The sequence below is a fragment of the Thermobia domestica genome, chromosome 6, assembly GCF_964235325.1.
Source record: "Thermobia domestica chromosome 6, izTheDome1.hap1.1, whole genome shotgun sequence".
Lineage (NCBI taxonomy): Eukaryota > Metazoa > Arthropoda > Insecta > Zygentoma > Lepismatidae > Thermobia > Thermobia domestica.
In genome coordinates this window covers 81,723,100-81,740,369 of record NC_137459.1, presented here as the reverse complement: position 1 = coordinate 81,740,369, position 17,270 = coordinate 81,723,100, and the positions used below count along the sequence as shown (strand labels likewise).

The window sequence follows — 17,270 nt, the reverse complement described above, 5'->3', positions numbered from 1 at the left end:
ATTGTACCTCGTAATGTCTCTGATGAAGGCACAGATACTTTGACAAAACTGTAACGCTATTATTTAATATATAGTATATGTTTTGGCCAGAATTTGTCTTTGATTGTATAGAAAAAAAAAAAAAGGAAAAGAAAAAATGTGCTTGGAAGAAAGTTAAAAGTCCGATTCAATTAATAAAAAGAGCGTCCCGCAGTGAGCTCCTCATGCTTGTACTCAGTGTAGAGAACTGAAACCACGCCTAACCTGCATGCATTGTTCTGATTGGTAAATAATGTATACGGAGTTTAACCCTTCACCGTTTACTATAAAAAGAATTGTCTTATAAAAATTTTACGAAGTTCGTGTAGACTTTTTTTTTGAAATGTTTTCAGGGTACAGTGAGTTTGATGTTCCTTGGCACACAACGTGGCTTCGGAATCGGATAATCGTCCTAGCCGACAGTGGCCTTAGGCGGGGATCGGTAATACTCCGTAGCTCATAGCAGTCCCGGGAGTAGGTATTAGAAGGGATCTCCTTTGCTCATAGCAGCTCCAGGAGTTGGTATTAAATGGAATCTCCGTAGCCCACGGCGACCTCGGGAGAACGTTCTGCTGGTGATCGATCAGCTTTAAACTGATAGTTTCTTGGCTTCGTCGTCGTCTTTTATAGCCATCTTCTTGGAGGGAGAACCCAGTGAAGGGGGAGTCGTCTTTCTTCGTCGTGTTTCGACTCCTCTTTGTTTCTTCCAGGAGGTGTAGTCTCCTTCCGTCGTATGCTTATGATTATAAAAACACGTGTTTGTAATGAGAGCATGTGATTTACAGAGTGGATATATGAATCCTTACAATATTCAAGATGATCAAAAACTGTGCAAAACACAATTTGATAAATTTATACTTGTAAAATTATTATGAATTTACGTGCAGTCGACAAAAGTAAACTTTATATTCCAATCATGCATCAGAGACTCGCATGTTAATTACTCTGTACCTCAAAGTCAGCTTTTGGTCGAAATTGAGTTAGAATGCTTTTCTTGAAAATTCGAGTATGTTATTTCTAGTGGTGTAATAATGTAAGAAATATCTCTACTAATATAGAAAATGGCAACTTTTTCAATTAATCTAAGTCAGCATCTGAAATAGACGTAAACAACGCTAAGTATACCTATACAATTTCCGAATAAAATCATTCAGCTCGCAGCCAAGTTAAGGGGGGAGACACTCAGTTGAAAGTAGATTCTTAAAATGCCATTATATTGAGCGTGCAAGAATGACCTGAATTTTTTTATAATGACATCCTGGGATTGGTGAAAATTGATTACAAAATAAAAAATCCTTTTATGGGCTCTGAACATGGGATTGAAAATTTTCAAAACCTTTAAGGCGTTACATAAACATCGTTTAACTCTTTTGCGTTCTTGCAAGAAACGTAGTAGTAAACAAATTTGCATCAAAAGTAGAGATGCAAGGGCTCGGAAAAAAACCGGCTTTTTTGGAAAAAAAACTCGGTTTTTTCTGCTTTGCTTTTTTGCTTCGGAAATTTTGGGCTTTTTTCAAAATACTGCTTTAAATTGATAAAACAGACTTTGTATCGCTTCTCTATAACACAAAAAATCATTTAATTAGTGGTTGATGCTGATAATAATATAAAACATCGAAAATAAACTATGAATTTCGAAAAAATATTTCAAACAATTTTTCTTCAACATATTTACATTATGAATTCCACAGGATTAACCAATGTATATAATAAGAATTTTTTAACCTCCTATATACAAAAGTAAGCAGAGTTGGCAAGAACCGTGGTTGTTTTTGAAAATGCCAAAAACCCGTTTTTTGGGGGATGTTTAAACCAGGCTTTTTTGACTTAGATTTTTTGCTTTATGTATTTATATTACATATTCACAGAAATAAGTTTGTTTCGCCTTGGTGTTATTATGCAACAGCGGGGTTATGCCGGAAGAACTCCCATAAGCTTAAAGAAACTTTAAACATAAAAAAGACTACGGAATATATTTAAGTTAAGCTAAATACAACTGCACAACAAACATGACTGAGTGATTAGCTTTTGCGCTTCTATCGGGAAGTCCGGGATTCAACCATTCTGACAAAGCTTTTCTTCATTCCATCTGTGAATGTAGAAATAGTGCGTGTACTGTGAGTTGGGCGACTTCCTTTTTTATTGTTTTTAAATCGTTATTATTACTAATTACCAGCAGTGACGGTTTTGCGAAGGTTAGGGGGGCGGTCTTTCGGACTGAAGCCCGTTCCCCAAAGTTACGGAATGTCTGCAACAAACGAAATATCTATTATTTATGCGTTTACTCATAAACTTTAAGCTCCCGTCAAATAAAAATTACGAATGTTTTAAAAAACTAAACATTAGTAAGAAACCCTTCCCAAAATACTTTTCTAAATCCGCCACTGATTCTCAATATAAAATGATTTTTAAAGTTGTATCCGGAAGATTATTGCTAAACATATAAACGAAACGAAATATTAGTTATGCCTGTACTCATAAACTTCAAGCACTTCCCAAATAAAATTAGGACTTTTTAGGAAACGAAACAATCAGAAAAAACCCTCCTAAAGTACTTTTCTAAATCCGCTACTGATTATTTGTATAAATTGGTATTCAAGGTTGTGTCCGGAAAATTATTGCTAAATCACTTCACAGCTACAGTATAACAGAAATGTGGAAGTACGGTTTGACGGATATATTGAAAAACGTACGCTTTGACGGATAAATAGAAAAACGGGCAAGTTTAACTTTTGCGCTAGAAGCTAGAGTACTAAAAGCTCTTAGAAATGAAACACGGATGACAAACTAGAGAAGAAAAAAGATGTCGATAACTCAAAAGTTAAAATAAAGTTAAATAGCCTCTAAAATTACCCTCAAATACTACATTCTTAATGTTTGCTTTAATTCGTAAAACATGTGCTCCATCCATCTTGATGGTGAATTTCAGAGCGAAATATCGCATTTAGGTCATGGAATTTTTATCTAACTATAGAATATACTATAAGAAAGCTATTTAGATAGAAAAATCATGAAAATGAAAAAAGCCAAAATTTCCAAAATTCTCGTTTTTTTCCAAAAAAGCCGGCTTTTTATGTGAAAAAAACCATCGATTCAAAAAAGCCGACTTTTTTGCATCTCTAATCAAAAGTAGTTCATATCAAAGTGAAAAAAAAAAAAACTGGGGAACCTGACTTCGATGGAAAATTTTCTTGTTTGTGTTTAAGTGAAGATGCGTAACAATCTATATGGCCAGATGAAGTTCCTCAGTTAAGTGACGAACGGAAACCTGTATTTCTTTCCAAAATAGAGATATCTTTAAACATTATTGAAACTATTTCCAAAAGTTTGGTATGGGTATTACAAGAATATACCACACGAAACTAGCGTGAGTTTGAATTCGGGAGAAAAAATTGTGTTATATATTTGCTTTTTCTCTTCTTTCTTTCTTTTTTTTAAATGACATGGTCTTTTTGAGGAATCTGTCAAGTTATGGTTTGGTTAGTGATATTATTTGAAGTTTTCTTTAAATATAAGCAGTAATTTCCTGGATATATTTATAACAGAAGTGTAATTTTGTGGTAACGTATTGTAAGTCACTTCACACTCACACTTACAAAAACGTTATTTGAAAAGTCATATATAACTTCAAGACAGAAATATAACACAAAACAATGCCTAAACGTTTGTATGTTTCAAAACATACATTACTTTGTAAGTACTTAATAAAACTGAAAAATAGGTTCACAGACTCTTACTTCAAAAACAGTTTTTCACTTCTCCTGTAAAGTACAAATTTATGACTTTGTTTAATTTACCTCTGAGGTATAAATATTTCTTCAGAAGTCTTGAGTTTCAAAACACCACACATATACATTTTCGCCACCAAACACAATACACAAGATCGTTGGGAGAATTCACACAATCATTTTTGCCATAATGATTTTTCTTCATTCCTATGTTACAAGAAAAAATATTCTTGGGTACTTAAGATACATAGAGTTTGCATGGTGTCAAATTTCAAGACATATCACTGAGAATATAGAGGTTTGACAAGATAATCACTGTATTTTGCTGTTAACGACTGTTGGAAATCTCAGGACAAAGCAAAGCTTGGTGTTTCGTAATCAGTATTTTGATTACGAAAGTTGCTAAAACTTAAATTAGAAATTAAAATTCCAAAGCTACTAGTGTGACGAAGGTAAAATTTGATTTAATTTTGTAAATAAATAAGGTGAAAAAGTACACCATTAAAGAAAATTGCTTATTCTTAAGTAAACCAAAAATAAATTTATGTTTAAAGTCTGTCAATAATCTACAATTATTATTTTTGTACATTTTAACATTAACCGTTTAACAAAATATATCAGAGAAAGAGAAATCATTATCCAAACTAGGAAAACAAATATATACAGACTCATTAAAAGAGATTTGAGAAAGAGAACCAGCCAACCAGACACACACATACACATACACACGCACACACACACACACACACACACACATATATATATATATATATATATATATATATATATATATATATATATATATATATATATATATATATATATTTGAGAAGTCCAATGTTTGTATTCAGTACATGGAAATGATCACGTATGAACTTCTTTAGGCAATTAAAATATATACTCGTATTTCAAACGAAAATGTAGTTTTAAAATACATTTGCATTATTATAGTCTTTTAAAGACAGCCGGGATCTACAAGAACAAGATTGCTCATACATACATTCATTTCTTCAAACATCATCCTAGCTTCATTAAGGCACATTAACAATTAATAAATAAAAACGCCTCTGCATAACTACAGAATCTGTAATCCTAAATTAAATCTTACAACTATGTTTTATGAAATTAAAGTATATCATCTTTTTATAAGACATCTGTTAGACATTAACACACTATTGTTCATTTTCCTAATTTTCCTAAGTGTCAACCTAATCAGATGCCTGTCGTCAGTCTTACTTACTCTCTCTCCACTTTGAACTTTCTACACTCTTCGACTATATTATTTATAATTTCGGATTCCATATTGTAAGTGTTAATATTAATAACATTTCATATTTGGCCATCAACTAGTACAAAAGTGCTTTAGCGTTGAAACGACCTCAATTTACCAATTCTCACCGGTAATATTAGAACTTAATTTGTACTTATTTTGTTGTTAATTATAACTGATGTCCTAGATCCAAATAATAATTACAAATCTTTATGAAACACAGCAACACATTTGGAATGTCAATAAAACCTACTCATTGTAATCAGAAAAATGGACCACAATGCAATAAAGATAAAGAAAAAAATTATCATACATGTAGAAGGCCACAATACAAAAATTTACTTCTGTATTATTCATAATCGTGTACAGACAAGAGACAACCTGTTGAAAGTGTAACATTGAAATAACATTATATTAATAAGTAATTATAATAACTACAATAATAATAATAGTGTGTCATTGCAGTAGATACGGAACGGCAGAGAAGCAGGGTAGCAGGGTATATAAAACAAGCAGGGTATAACACTGTTACCTAAAACCAATTATCACTTACTTTGGCGACAGAACCAACGATCAGAATAAAACATGAATGTTGTGTGTAATTCTTGTGCCAGCAATCTAAGAAAAACAAAGCGCAATGCTCTATGCATCATCTATGACTTGGAGAGGGAACACGTATTACGCAACGGACTAGTATTTTTGCATGGTTTCCCCACTCAAACAAAGTAAAAGAAATTGACAACTTATCCTAATAGTATGTGCACCATTTTTCCAGTTTCATACGCAAACTTGAGTCAGAACCTGTGACGACCCGTAGCCGTCAAGTCCTCCCTCAAGAATTTAGCAGGATGAATCAATTGCAAAAATTAAAAATTAATTTTTTTTTTTAAAAAAAAAAAGCAAAAGTAAACAGTCTCAGTGAATAAAATAATTGGCCCGATCCCAAGCAAACGGCATCCAACATTTCAGAAAAATATTGCATCAATAACAAATAGGTTCTATAACTACTACTTTTACTGTAAATTAAAAGTTAACGAAATTTCTAACGAACAACAATTTATTAAACAGAGTGGCCAGGAAGTACCATTACACCCGAACTAATGCGTGTCATAATGTAAGATGTTAAAATATTTAAGATTTGAACCTCCCATTCTGATCATTGATATGACAACAATGCTCCTCGTGTGAATTGTCACGTGATTGACGCGTAACTGCCCGCGGAAGGAAGAGGATAAGGTCTGTGTTTTCAACAATTTATTGTCTTCCCTTTCCGTGTTTGGTGAAAAACAATGACAGATATCAGTGACTTCACTTTGGAGAAGCGCTTAGTGTGTGGGTCCATGAACGGAAGTACAACGCAAATATGCCGCAGGTGATGGATAGGTTTCATGAACGGTTCGGTAAGAACCCACTAAGTTGTCAGACTTTGATCACATGGGAGAAGAAAGCTTTTCGCCTGGAAGTGTTTTGGATGCGCCTCGTTTTGGTCATCAGTCAACCCGAAAGGAAACGTGTGCAAAATCAGTGCGTCAGTGATGCATTCACGCTGCAAGTCGACCAGAAAGAGTTCTGCAGAGTTTGGAAGTGCAAGAAGTACAATGCAACTCCATATGAAAATGAACTTAGGCCTCCACGCATTCCGGCCAATGCTCACCAACGAACTAACCTACGATGACTTAAACCGCCGGCAGGTAGCATGTAGGATCTTACTGGAAGCCTTCCCCACCATTCCTGCTCGGAAATGCGTTCCTTTCTCTGATGAATGCTATTTATCAGAATTCGCGAGATAGAAACATCTTCATATGAGCAAAGTTAAACCTATATTTTTTATCAAGAAATTGAGAACAATCCTTCGCACGTCATGCTTTGGACGGGAATGACTGAACAACATATCTTTGGTGCATACCTCTTTAAGGGGTTTTTGACCCAAGTTACTTATCTGAAGATGTTGAATGACTGACTTCTTTCACAGCTGTAGAATCTGGACGTAAACAACACGGTTGTCTACCAACATGATGGAGCTCCCGCCCACTTCTCACTTGCTGTTTGTGAACGTCTGAACGCACTTTTCTCTGGCAGGTGGATAGGACGTGGGTCCCCAAATTCACCAACTCCTTATACTTGACCGCCATGAAGTTCGAATCTTTCGACACCAGACAACACCCTGTGGGGTATCATCAAACCACACATCAGGAAGAACCGGTACATGAACAATGATGCTCTGCGAGCAAGTGTGCTTGAAGGGATAATGGAGGTGTACATACATATATGTACTGTATACTGAGTTTGGATACATAACTGTACGTATTATTAATGTAGGAATAAAATAAGTGCAGGTGTAAGGGGAATTTTTAGCCACCCTGTATAGAAAAAAAAATAACCATACAACGACGTTAAAAAATCCAACTACTCGTATATATCGGAAATCTATGCTTGAGAAATTACTTTTTGAACTTTCCTTGAATAACGAACTGACACAAGTTCTCTAAACAAAAGTACTGCAGTTTTATTTATTTTAAACATAAACACACATACATAATTGAAACAAATTACTGAGTGGTACAGATTACACGAACCTTCGTAAACATATTCTCTTCAAATATATACACTAGCAGTCATAAACTAAGCAACAAATGGGTACTCAGGTGTATAATGGAAGTAAACGCATGCTGGTGAACAAACTGTTATTGAAATTAAAGAAGCACCTATTTTACGCCGTACAGCAAGGAAAACTACCAAATGAAAGTACACTTGTGGGAAAGAATGATGCTGGACGTAGGTGGCGTTGAAACTGGGAAATACTGAAGCCCCAAAAGGATGGTTTGCTGACATTAATAAGGGATATGATCACGGCGCATAGCAATACAGGTTTCACAACGTCGTCTCATTCTGCTAACAAGTGTTTGTGCCAGCTCAGTTGGTATCTGGGTCTATTGTTGACGAAGAGCCCTTTGAAGATCTTGGAGAGTTCGTGGAGGAGGCACAAAGCTTGCAATGCGTCGTCCAAGAGCATCTCACATGTGTTCGATAGGGTTAAGACCTGGGGACCTCGATGGCCATTCCATTCGTTGAATATGGTGTTGTTCCAAGTACTGATCGACCAGTTGTGCTCTATGGGGACGAGCATTATCGTCCTGTAGAATAAATTCCTGACCTCTAACAGGTGCGAAGGGTACAACGTGACGATCCAGAATATCATCCCTATAGCGCTTAGCTGTCATTATGCCACGCGGGACAACATACAGATCAGTACGTCCTCCAAGCGAGATGCCACCCCACACAAGCACACCTGTACCACCATATCTATCCCTTTCAAGAATATTGGATGATAGTAACGGGTTCCTGTTTCTCGCCAGACCAATCTGCGTCTAGAATCATTGTCCAGAGAAAATCTAGACTCATCACTAAAGAGAACTGACTGCCATTGCTCCTGGGTCCAATTTACATGCGCTCTTGTCCAATTTAATCGCTGCCTCTTGTGACACCTGGTAAGAGGTACACACACTAGTCTTCTGGTGTGAAGTCCTTCGTGAAGTCTGACTGACCTTCGTGAAGTCGCCTGTGTTCTGTACTCGTTGATAAAGGACTTCCAGTCGCAACAACAGCCTCTATACACACACTTGAGTTGCTGTTGCAAACCTGTTTCTTCGCCTTGTCAAACGGATATATCGATCATTCTTGGCCGATGTCACACGCGGTCGACCGCCAGTGTAACTTCTCGAAACACTTTGCGTTCTTTGGAACTTGCTCCATAATCTGCTGACCACTGTTCCATCAACATTGAGCCACCGGGCCACGTCGGTCTGACCCTGCCCTGCTTCCAATCTACCGATGGCACGCCAGCATAATTCATCCGGTAAATGATGCCTTGTTGCCATATCTGCCTGTATCACTCCCTTGATTTGCCTCTGCACTATCAGCCAACAATTGCGTGAGCTCATGTAGTCCTCGCCCGTACCTAGTACTTTAGGAAGTCGTGTGAGGGCAGTATAATCGCGAGTTCATCAATGCTCATTATATTATGACATCCATTTTATATGCATTTCACTCCCCCCCTGTCATTTCTTTTTTCTTGTACATTTTGCCTTTGTTGCTTAATTTATGACGGCCAGTGTATAATTCAATTTCAAATATCATGTATATGGAAGGAATTTACATTCTAAAACAGCTGTTACTGAACCATTCTTTGTTGCACGGCAAAAAAAAAAAATAAATAAATAAATAAATAAATAAATAAATAAAATAAAATAAAAATTAAAAAAAATAAAAAACTAAAATTACTAAAATTACCTTTTCGATTATCATATTTCGTTTGAAAGTCCTTCTTGTAATCAGCAACGTAATATACCTTTTTGCATTAATTTTTTCCTGAACCTTAACGCTCTATCTATATGTTGTTCATATATTTCTTTTTTAAAATATTTGTTTCTTTTTACTTTTTGCCTTTGAAAGCAATTTCTGAACACATTACTACTATCATCATTATTTTTTTTTTCCTCGCTTGGATCTTCTGCTATGGTTTCTAATATGTTGAATTCAGGAAGCTTATAGAACTCTTGAAAATATATATCTAATATGAATATATAATTGTAAATGATGAACCAATCGAGATCATCCATTTTGGGCAGCTGTGCATGAGTACACTTTTTGCTAGAAAAAAAAAATGAAAAGAAACAATTACTTGTAATAAACTTAAACTTTCAGAATCACTGTATACAATCTAAATACACATTCAGGATAATATGAAACAGTGATGAATACCATACGAGACTACTATTTAAAAGTTCATTATATTTTATTCCACGCACGTAAAATTCGCGGCAATCTTTCTTCCTTCCAAATAATTGTAGAACAGAACGCAAAATTAAAATTTAGCAAATAAAGTTTCTTAGAATTGAACGTTAATTCTGCGCTTGTATACAACTATCAGAAGACCTAGATCTTGCAATGTAAACATGCTCCATACCATATACCGACCTGTACTATCGACATCATGCACAATGGCTTTAACTTCTTATACAGTTTCCGGCAAACAACAATACCGCTTTGTTGCCACGGGATGGAGTAAAAGTCATGACTCTCCCAGACCAGCAGATCTTGTACTCTTCTATCATGTAATTCAGATTTCGTTGTACCAGGCGAACTCCTCATCATTGCTGAACCCGAGTAAAGAGAAGGAGACAGGGGTTGTTCTGGAATATCTAACACGTGCTGGAGTGTGCGGCGCACGGCGATATATTTTTTAAGTTGATCTCAGTTACATTGTTCACCGTACTTTGCCTGAGAAACCTATCAGCCGCAAAACGATACCCAGACATTCCTACTATCTCCTCTGCTGTTTTCTCGATGGTTTCCATTTGCTTATCTTGCCAGTCTTCACATACTTTCACCACAGCATCTCCCGAACACCCCACTAGTGCAGCCGTTTGCACGATCAAGGTACTGGCCCTTCGGTATCCCATGATTTGGTTTGTGTCAAACAATGAAAAATCTTGATATTTATTCATCACGCGCGGACTCTTACTACTGAATAAGTGTCTATCTAAGCTCGCGTTTATGTACTGTCTGTATCACCAGAAACTTACGTGACAACAAAGTTGAATTCACTAAGCAAAAATGTTCGAATATTCTAGTCAAAAGTCGATTTCTTTCAGACCTGCTGAAAATTCGATACATCAATTCTTTAAGTATTCTACCTTGAAAACTTTGGGACTGTAGGAAATCACTTAGTCCTTATAGAAAATTCATGATTAAATGATACTTCTGCATAACACACTTAGCGCTCTTTGCTGATCACGCCTTACTCAGGTCATTTGTTTCAGGTTCTTTTAGTCCACTTTTGGTAGCTCCACTATCCTTAAAGACACCCTTTGTCGAATCATGTTTATTTGACAATTTGAGCTTTGTTTTGTTCCAGAGAGCACCTCTACAAGTTTGTCTAGTGGATTTCACGTCACATACTGTAATTATGTATACATAATCTAGAGCTCTTAGCGAAGAAAAGCGCAACTACGTAGGGATGCGATGCGCTTTTGTTGTATAAAACATAATGTATTTCTTCTGCTTCTCGTTTTCCTCATTCTGAATTCGCATAATAAAACAGCTTACAACAGAGACCTTTGCTGTGTACATGAGTAAAAAATCAACAATTAACTAACGAGTATCCCAATAAAAGCGCAAGAATTTAATCCGTTCTCCTGTTCAAGCAACGTCGAACATGTCTCAACTGTTATGCAGGCAAACTGTGAACGAAAAAAACATTATTATTCTGAAAGCTTATTCATATATCTATGAAGAGTTCCGGGCAAAGAATGCAGATATAAAGTGATCAGTATTGATCATGCAAAAACCAACAATTTGTCAGCTGAAGCAGATTCTACATGTCATTTTGTAGATGAAGCCATTATTATGCGAAAATGTAATAGTAAGCGCAAGAATTCACAGAGTATATTTGTTAGATATGTCTCAAATTTAATAGAAAGTGTGAACTTTACGCTAAAATTCAATTATCATAACTTTTCGTATAATTATGCCTTTCATAAAAATATTAAATAATGTGCTCTTATTTCTGGTGAAACCAGCTGTGTTAGCTCATAGATAATTAAGATGTGCCGCGAGCAGAAAAAAGTTGGGGAACATCTAAACAACAACACAGTACCTCCTAATCCAGTGTGCGAATTAGATAATCTATATTGGGGGGATACAATTAGGCCAACAGGACAAAATCTGAAGGTGCAAATTTCAAAATAAGACAATAATGCCTACCCCCCCTCTCTCTCTCTCTCTATATATATATATATATATATATACATTTGGTCTAGGAATTAATTCGTGCGGGTTGACAAGAGATGGCGCAACGAACGGAGCGTCCCACAGTTCCGTGTATCCACACATGTGTTGCAAACCCCTGTCATCGCGTATCGTTCGTAGTATAGGGCAGTGGATTAAAGCGGCAACAACACCAGTTTGTAGTTAAGTGAACATGGCGCAATTTGTGCCTGATAAAGTGTTTTTGCGGGGTGTCCTGCTGCATTACTTTAACATGCAGAAAAGTGCGACTGAAAGTAATCGTATTTTGGTGGAAGTGTATGGTGACCATGCTCTAGCTGAGCGAACGTGTCAGAAGTGGTTTGCACGGTTTAGAAGTGGTGATTTCGGCTTGGCAGACCAAGAGCGAGCTGGACAGCCAAAAAAATTTCAAGACGAAGAATTGACAGCATTGCTCGAGCAGGATTCCTGTCAAACGCAGGAACAACTTGCAGCAGCATTAGACGTTGATCAAACAACAGTCTCCAAACGCTTGAAAGCCATGGGAATGATTCAAAAGATGTCACATTGGGTTCCACATGAATTGAAAGACAGAGACGTTGAAAGACGAAAAACCATTTGCGAATTGCTGCTTCAACGACAGAGCAGAAAGGGGTTTCTGCATCGAATTATTACGGGTGATGATCCATTACGAGAACCCTAAACGAAACAAGGCCTGGGTGAAACCAGGTGAACCAGGTCCATCACAACCAAAACGAGATATTCACTGTGCAAAGATTATGCTGTGCATATGGTGGGATATGAAAGGTGTGGTGTACTATGAGCTGCTGCAACCGGGTGAAACTATGAATGGAGAACGTTATCGACGACAATTAATGCGTTTGAAGCAAGCTCTGGCCAGAACACGACCAGAATGGGAGAACAGACATGATAAACTTATTGTTCAACATGATAACGCTCGCCCACATGTCGCAAAACCGGTCAAAACCTATTTAGAAAATGTCGGATGGGAAGTTTTACCCCACCCGCCGTATTCACCAGACGTTGCTCCTTCGGACTACTACTTGTTCGATTGCATGAACAACGATTTGATTGGACAGCGGTTTACTTCTTCAGAAGATATCGAAACATGGGTCTCTGACTGGATCGCTTCCAAGGATGAGGACTTCTTTCGCCACGGAATCCGTACATTGCCTGACAGATGGGCGAAAGTGGTGGCTAGCGATGGACAATATTTTTCTTAAGGTATTTATGTATTTTACCAACCGCACGAATTAATTCCTAGACCAAACATATATATATATATATATATATATATATATATATATATATATATATATATATACACAGGGTGTTAATGAACTATACCGACAAACTGTAAAGGTGATTAGTCACATCAAAATAAGGGAGAAAATTCATATGGACTTATGGCGAAAAGTGCATAGTTTCAGAGCTAGGACTGTCCAAAGTTGCGAAAAAGCCAAATTTCAACAAACCTTATTTCGAATTCCAGAAACTGGATGGTGGTCTTTATCAGCGTAAAGGAAGCCACGCATACACAATACAAAAGTGCATATTTCGTCAATTTTCAATAGATATACAGGGTATTCCCTACAGAGTGTAATTCTCAGATATGCTCTCAATAGAGTTTTCAGATATACCCTGATTTCAAGGAGGGTCCAAAGTAGGCAGAAAGTAAGCCTTAACAATAATGGACATCCAATGCTTCGGATGGAAGTCGGAAATGTTAGGAACCGGCACCTCCATATTTTTTGTGTGTTCGAAATAGTGTGTGGTGCGATGTATTTCGTCACGGTATATTTAACGTTTTCTTCACTTATAAGCGCGAAAGAAAACATTGCAGCATGCGTTTACCGAGTACGAGAAACCGTTCTGCTGACGATCCTTAACACTTCCGACATCGTGCCAAAGGATTCTGTGTTCACTGCTATCAAGGCTTATCGTTTGCCTATTTTCGACCAATCATAATGTCAGAGCGTATCTCAAAATTCGGTTGATGGCAAGTCTGGGAATTTCACCCTGTATGGAATACTCTGTACACCCACTGAAAATTAATGAAATATGCATTTTTGGATTGTGTATGCGTGGCTTCCTTTACGCTGATAAGGACCATCATCCACAGTTTCTGGAATCCGAAATAGGGCCTGTTTAAATTTGGCTTTTTCGCGAATTTGGACAGCCCTAGCTCTGAAAATATGCACTTTTCGCCATAGGTCCATATGAACTTTTTGTCTTCTTTTGATGTGACTAATCACCTCTTAAAGTTTGTCGGTATAATTCATTAACACTTTGTGTATATATATATATATATATATATATATATATATATATATATATATATATATATATATATATATGGGTAGGCATTATTGTCTTATTTTGAAATTTGCACCTTCAGATTTTGTCCTGTTGGCCTAATTTTATCCCCCCAATATAGATTATCTAATTCGCACACTGGATTAGGAGGTACTGTGTTGTTGATTAGATGTTCCGCAACTTTTTTCTGCTCGCGGCACATCTTAATTATCTATGAATGTATATATATGTGTATATAATATGACATCTGTAATAAATACGAAATTTATTAATTTAATAAATCTACCGACACTAACTATGTACGTATATATTGTCTGACATATACACACACCACCCAACCTTTTTGAACGTGTTTAAATGTTGTACTCACTCTTGTCTCCGTAACTCTCTAAGGTTTATTTATTTAATAATTCGGCCCGAGCGATAGCCATGATCACAAGCATATGTTAATTTTTCCACTCATATTGAAATCTTCCACTTTGCGTTATTACACACAGGTTGAAAAAAAAAAAACTTCAGTCTTATGAAAACTACTAAAATTATCAGTTAAACCGGACATACTTTTTAAAAAAAAAAAAAAAAATCTAGATATTAGCCTATCAAACAAGAAATGGATTGTTGCTGGTCCCGATTTCTGACATCAAGATCAAATCGAAGGCCAAATATTTAAAATCTCTCGATTCAAATTTCGAGCTTGTGCTTCTACTCCCCGCTAAAGCTGCGCTCTTCACGACTTTTTTTTTCTCGAAGTATCGATTCCGTGATGGGGCTCAGAAAGTCAACACTTACAATTACTTTACTGTTACAGATGAGTTGATTCGCTATGGGGTACGTTATTCAAATAAAGTAAAACATTACATTTTTTAAGTTTTAAGTTTTTCAGACAACATTATTAGCGTGGACAGCAAACTGTGTAGCGAAAAGAAAGATGGAAAAATGAAGGGTTAACTTTTAAAAACCCGCTCCAGTTGAAATGCTTATACGGACACGGACAATGACACGGAAAACCAGTTGTATTAACAAATGCTGAAACAAATCTTCAATTATGCGCTTATTCACCTAAAAATCACCTTCACTAACATGTCTGCTCACTAGGAGCGTACCCCCAGCGTGTACGTTAACATATAGTTACGAGAGAATACCTATATCTCAGATTTTGAGTACAGTTTCAAAAGTTCATTTCCGTAAACTGTAAAAGGCAGTGATTACTATGCTAATTATCACAAACTAAATGCAACTTTTGAGTTGCATACACACAAACTACTAGGGAATGAAGACCGTGTGCTAACAAAGAATACACTGGAAAATGAATAACATGTTATAACAAAAAATAAAATAAGATGATAATCGATACAAATGTAGAAGATGAATATGACATGTCCGAACTTCGCCAAGTATGGTGGAGGGAGCTATTTGTTTACTTCTTCTTGGTCAAGCGCTAAGAACATTTATAAATCTATATGTGGCTTTGTTATACGCAATTAACACATTCAAATTCACGAACGATGACGAACTGAAGGGTACGAAGGTAGAGTTGCAAGTAACAACCGTAGTTATAATAATATAATTCAACTAAACAACGTTGAAAATAGTGGGCAATTAGGTGGTAAGTAGAAATGACCAAAACTGAATAGTTTACATAGATACTTTTGAAATACAGCTAGAAGATTAAACTTACAAGAAATGACAGAAATCAGTGAAATTTGGAGTTATACTGAGCATTGCTTGGGGGGAAAAGCGAGCATCCTCGGTGGGGATACTTCAGCTGACTTCTTTGGGGGGGAACAAAATGAGATTGAGGGGGAAATCCCCCTCATCCCCCACGGTAATTCGCACCCTGTTCCTATTTCCCTGACATCTCAGTCTATTTTCTAAACATTTACAGAGTTTATGACAGTATGTGTGACTATTGGTTGCATTACAGAGGTTGGTTTCCCATCAGAGTTTCAATCGATCTAGATTCTGTTGTACTAGATCCATTTTTTTCATGAGAAGGGACAATATGATACACAAAATTGCACCAACCCAATAGTTATGGATTATTATGCAACATTCAATGCCATTGATTGTTTCACATTTTGCGAATGCATTATAGGAAGCATATTCACATCTTCGCGAATCTTACTGACGTCAAATTGTTTTGCTTGTAACAGCCTTCGTATGAAATACATCTTCACAGGTATTAAAGTTAGGTCTGTCCTATTGACAAGTAAGTATGATGAGATATGTTGAAGGGTATTTTTCTATTTAAAAAAAAAAAAAAAAAAATCCACGAGAGCTTGAGTAAAACTTGAAACTTTCAGTTTCACATATCAGTGCTTTACCGTTGGAATAGTATCACCTCTTTGTAGTGATTTTTTTTTTCGTCGTGTGATTGAATTAGATAGCTATGAGGCTTATTATATTTTTACCCCATTACTGGTATTATTATTATTGTTGTTTTATTAGTCACTTTTTGTATTTGCAAATGTTTACGAAAACTACAGTTGCTCAGGACATACGTACCACACGAACTCCAAACAAAAACGAATGTTTAGAGTAGAGACTGGGGTACACGCAGAACATACACTCTTGCTTCTAAATAAATATGGAGGGTTGCAAAGCAATACATGAAATTAGTAGACAAACTACAGAAAATTACACTTTTAAAGGGGCTGTATTTTGGAATGACATAATGTAGGGGGTTCATAAGTTTTGTGCTGAATACTATTCTATGTAAAGAGTCTGCAGAAATATCCACAGCTATGATACTACTGGCACCATAGATTTATGGGGCTCCAAAAATTAAAGTTTGTGATTTTGATGCCATTTTTGGGGTGCAATATTTCAAGAGGGCAAAGTGCTAAAAATTGCCGCTTAGGTCACAAAGTAATTCTGTATGTGAATAAACTATTGCAAGAAAATCATGAGTGATATTTCATGGAGAAAAAAATATGAACATGGTAAAAACGTGCGTGGCGATGGTCGTAGCCCGAAAAAATTTAAATGATTGAATATGTTTCATGCTAGATATCAAAAACTACGCATGCTGCACCAATTAGGCCTGTTTTTTGCTTGTGTTCAGTTGTGCAAAAGCTTGCGAGTTGCGTTTGTTCCATATTTCTAGCTCCATGATCATTGCCACGTCTATATGGTAAGGGGATTAGCTC

The 17,270-nt window shown here is 36.3% G+C and overlaps 1 protein-coding gene across 3 annotated transcripts in view; it reads right to left on the bottom strand.

Moving 5' to 3' along the window:
• Positions 1 to 3,519: 3,519 nt before the first annotated feature.
• LOC145688075 (uncharacterized) overlaps positions 3,520 to 17,270 on the bottom strand; it is a 100,678-nt gene continuing 86,927 nt past the window's right edge. The window contains exons 10-11 of one of the 3 annotated variants that reach the window (XM_081761797.1): positions 9,307 to 9,666; positions 3,522 to 7,180 (exon numbers count right to left, since the gene is read on the bottom strand). In XM_081761797.1, coding sequence (XP_081617923.1) covers positions 9,348 to 9,666 — 319 coding nt within the window. In that variant the 3' untranslated portion in view covers positions 3,522 to 7,180; positions 9,307 to 9,347. Of the gene's footprint in view, positions 9,667 to 17,270 lie in introns of all 3 variants that reach the window. The other 2 variants (XM_081761798.1, XM_081761796.1) reach the window with 2 other exon arrangements.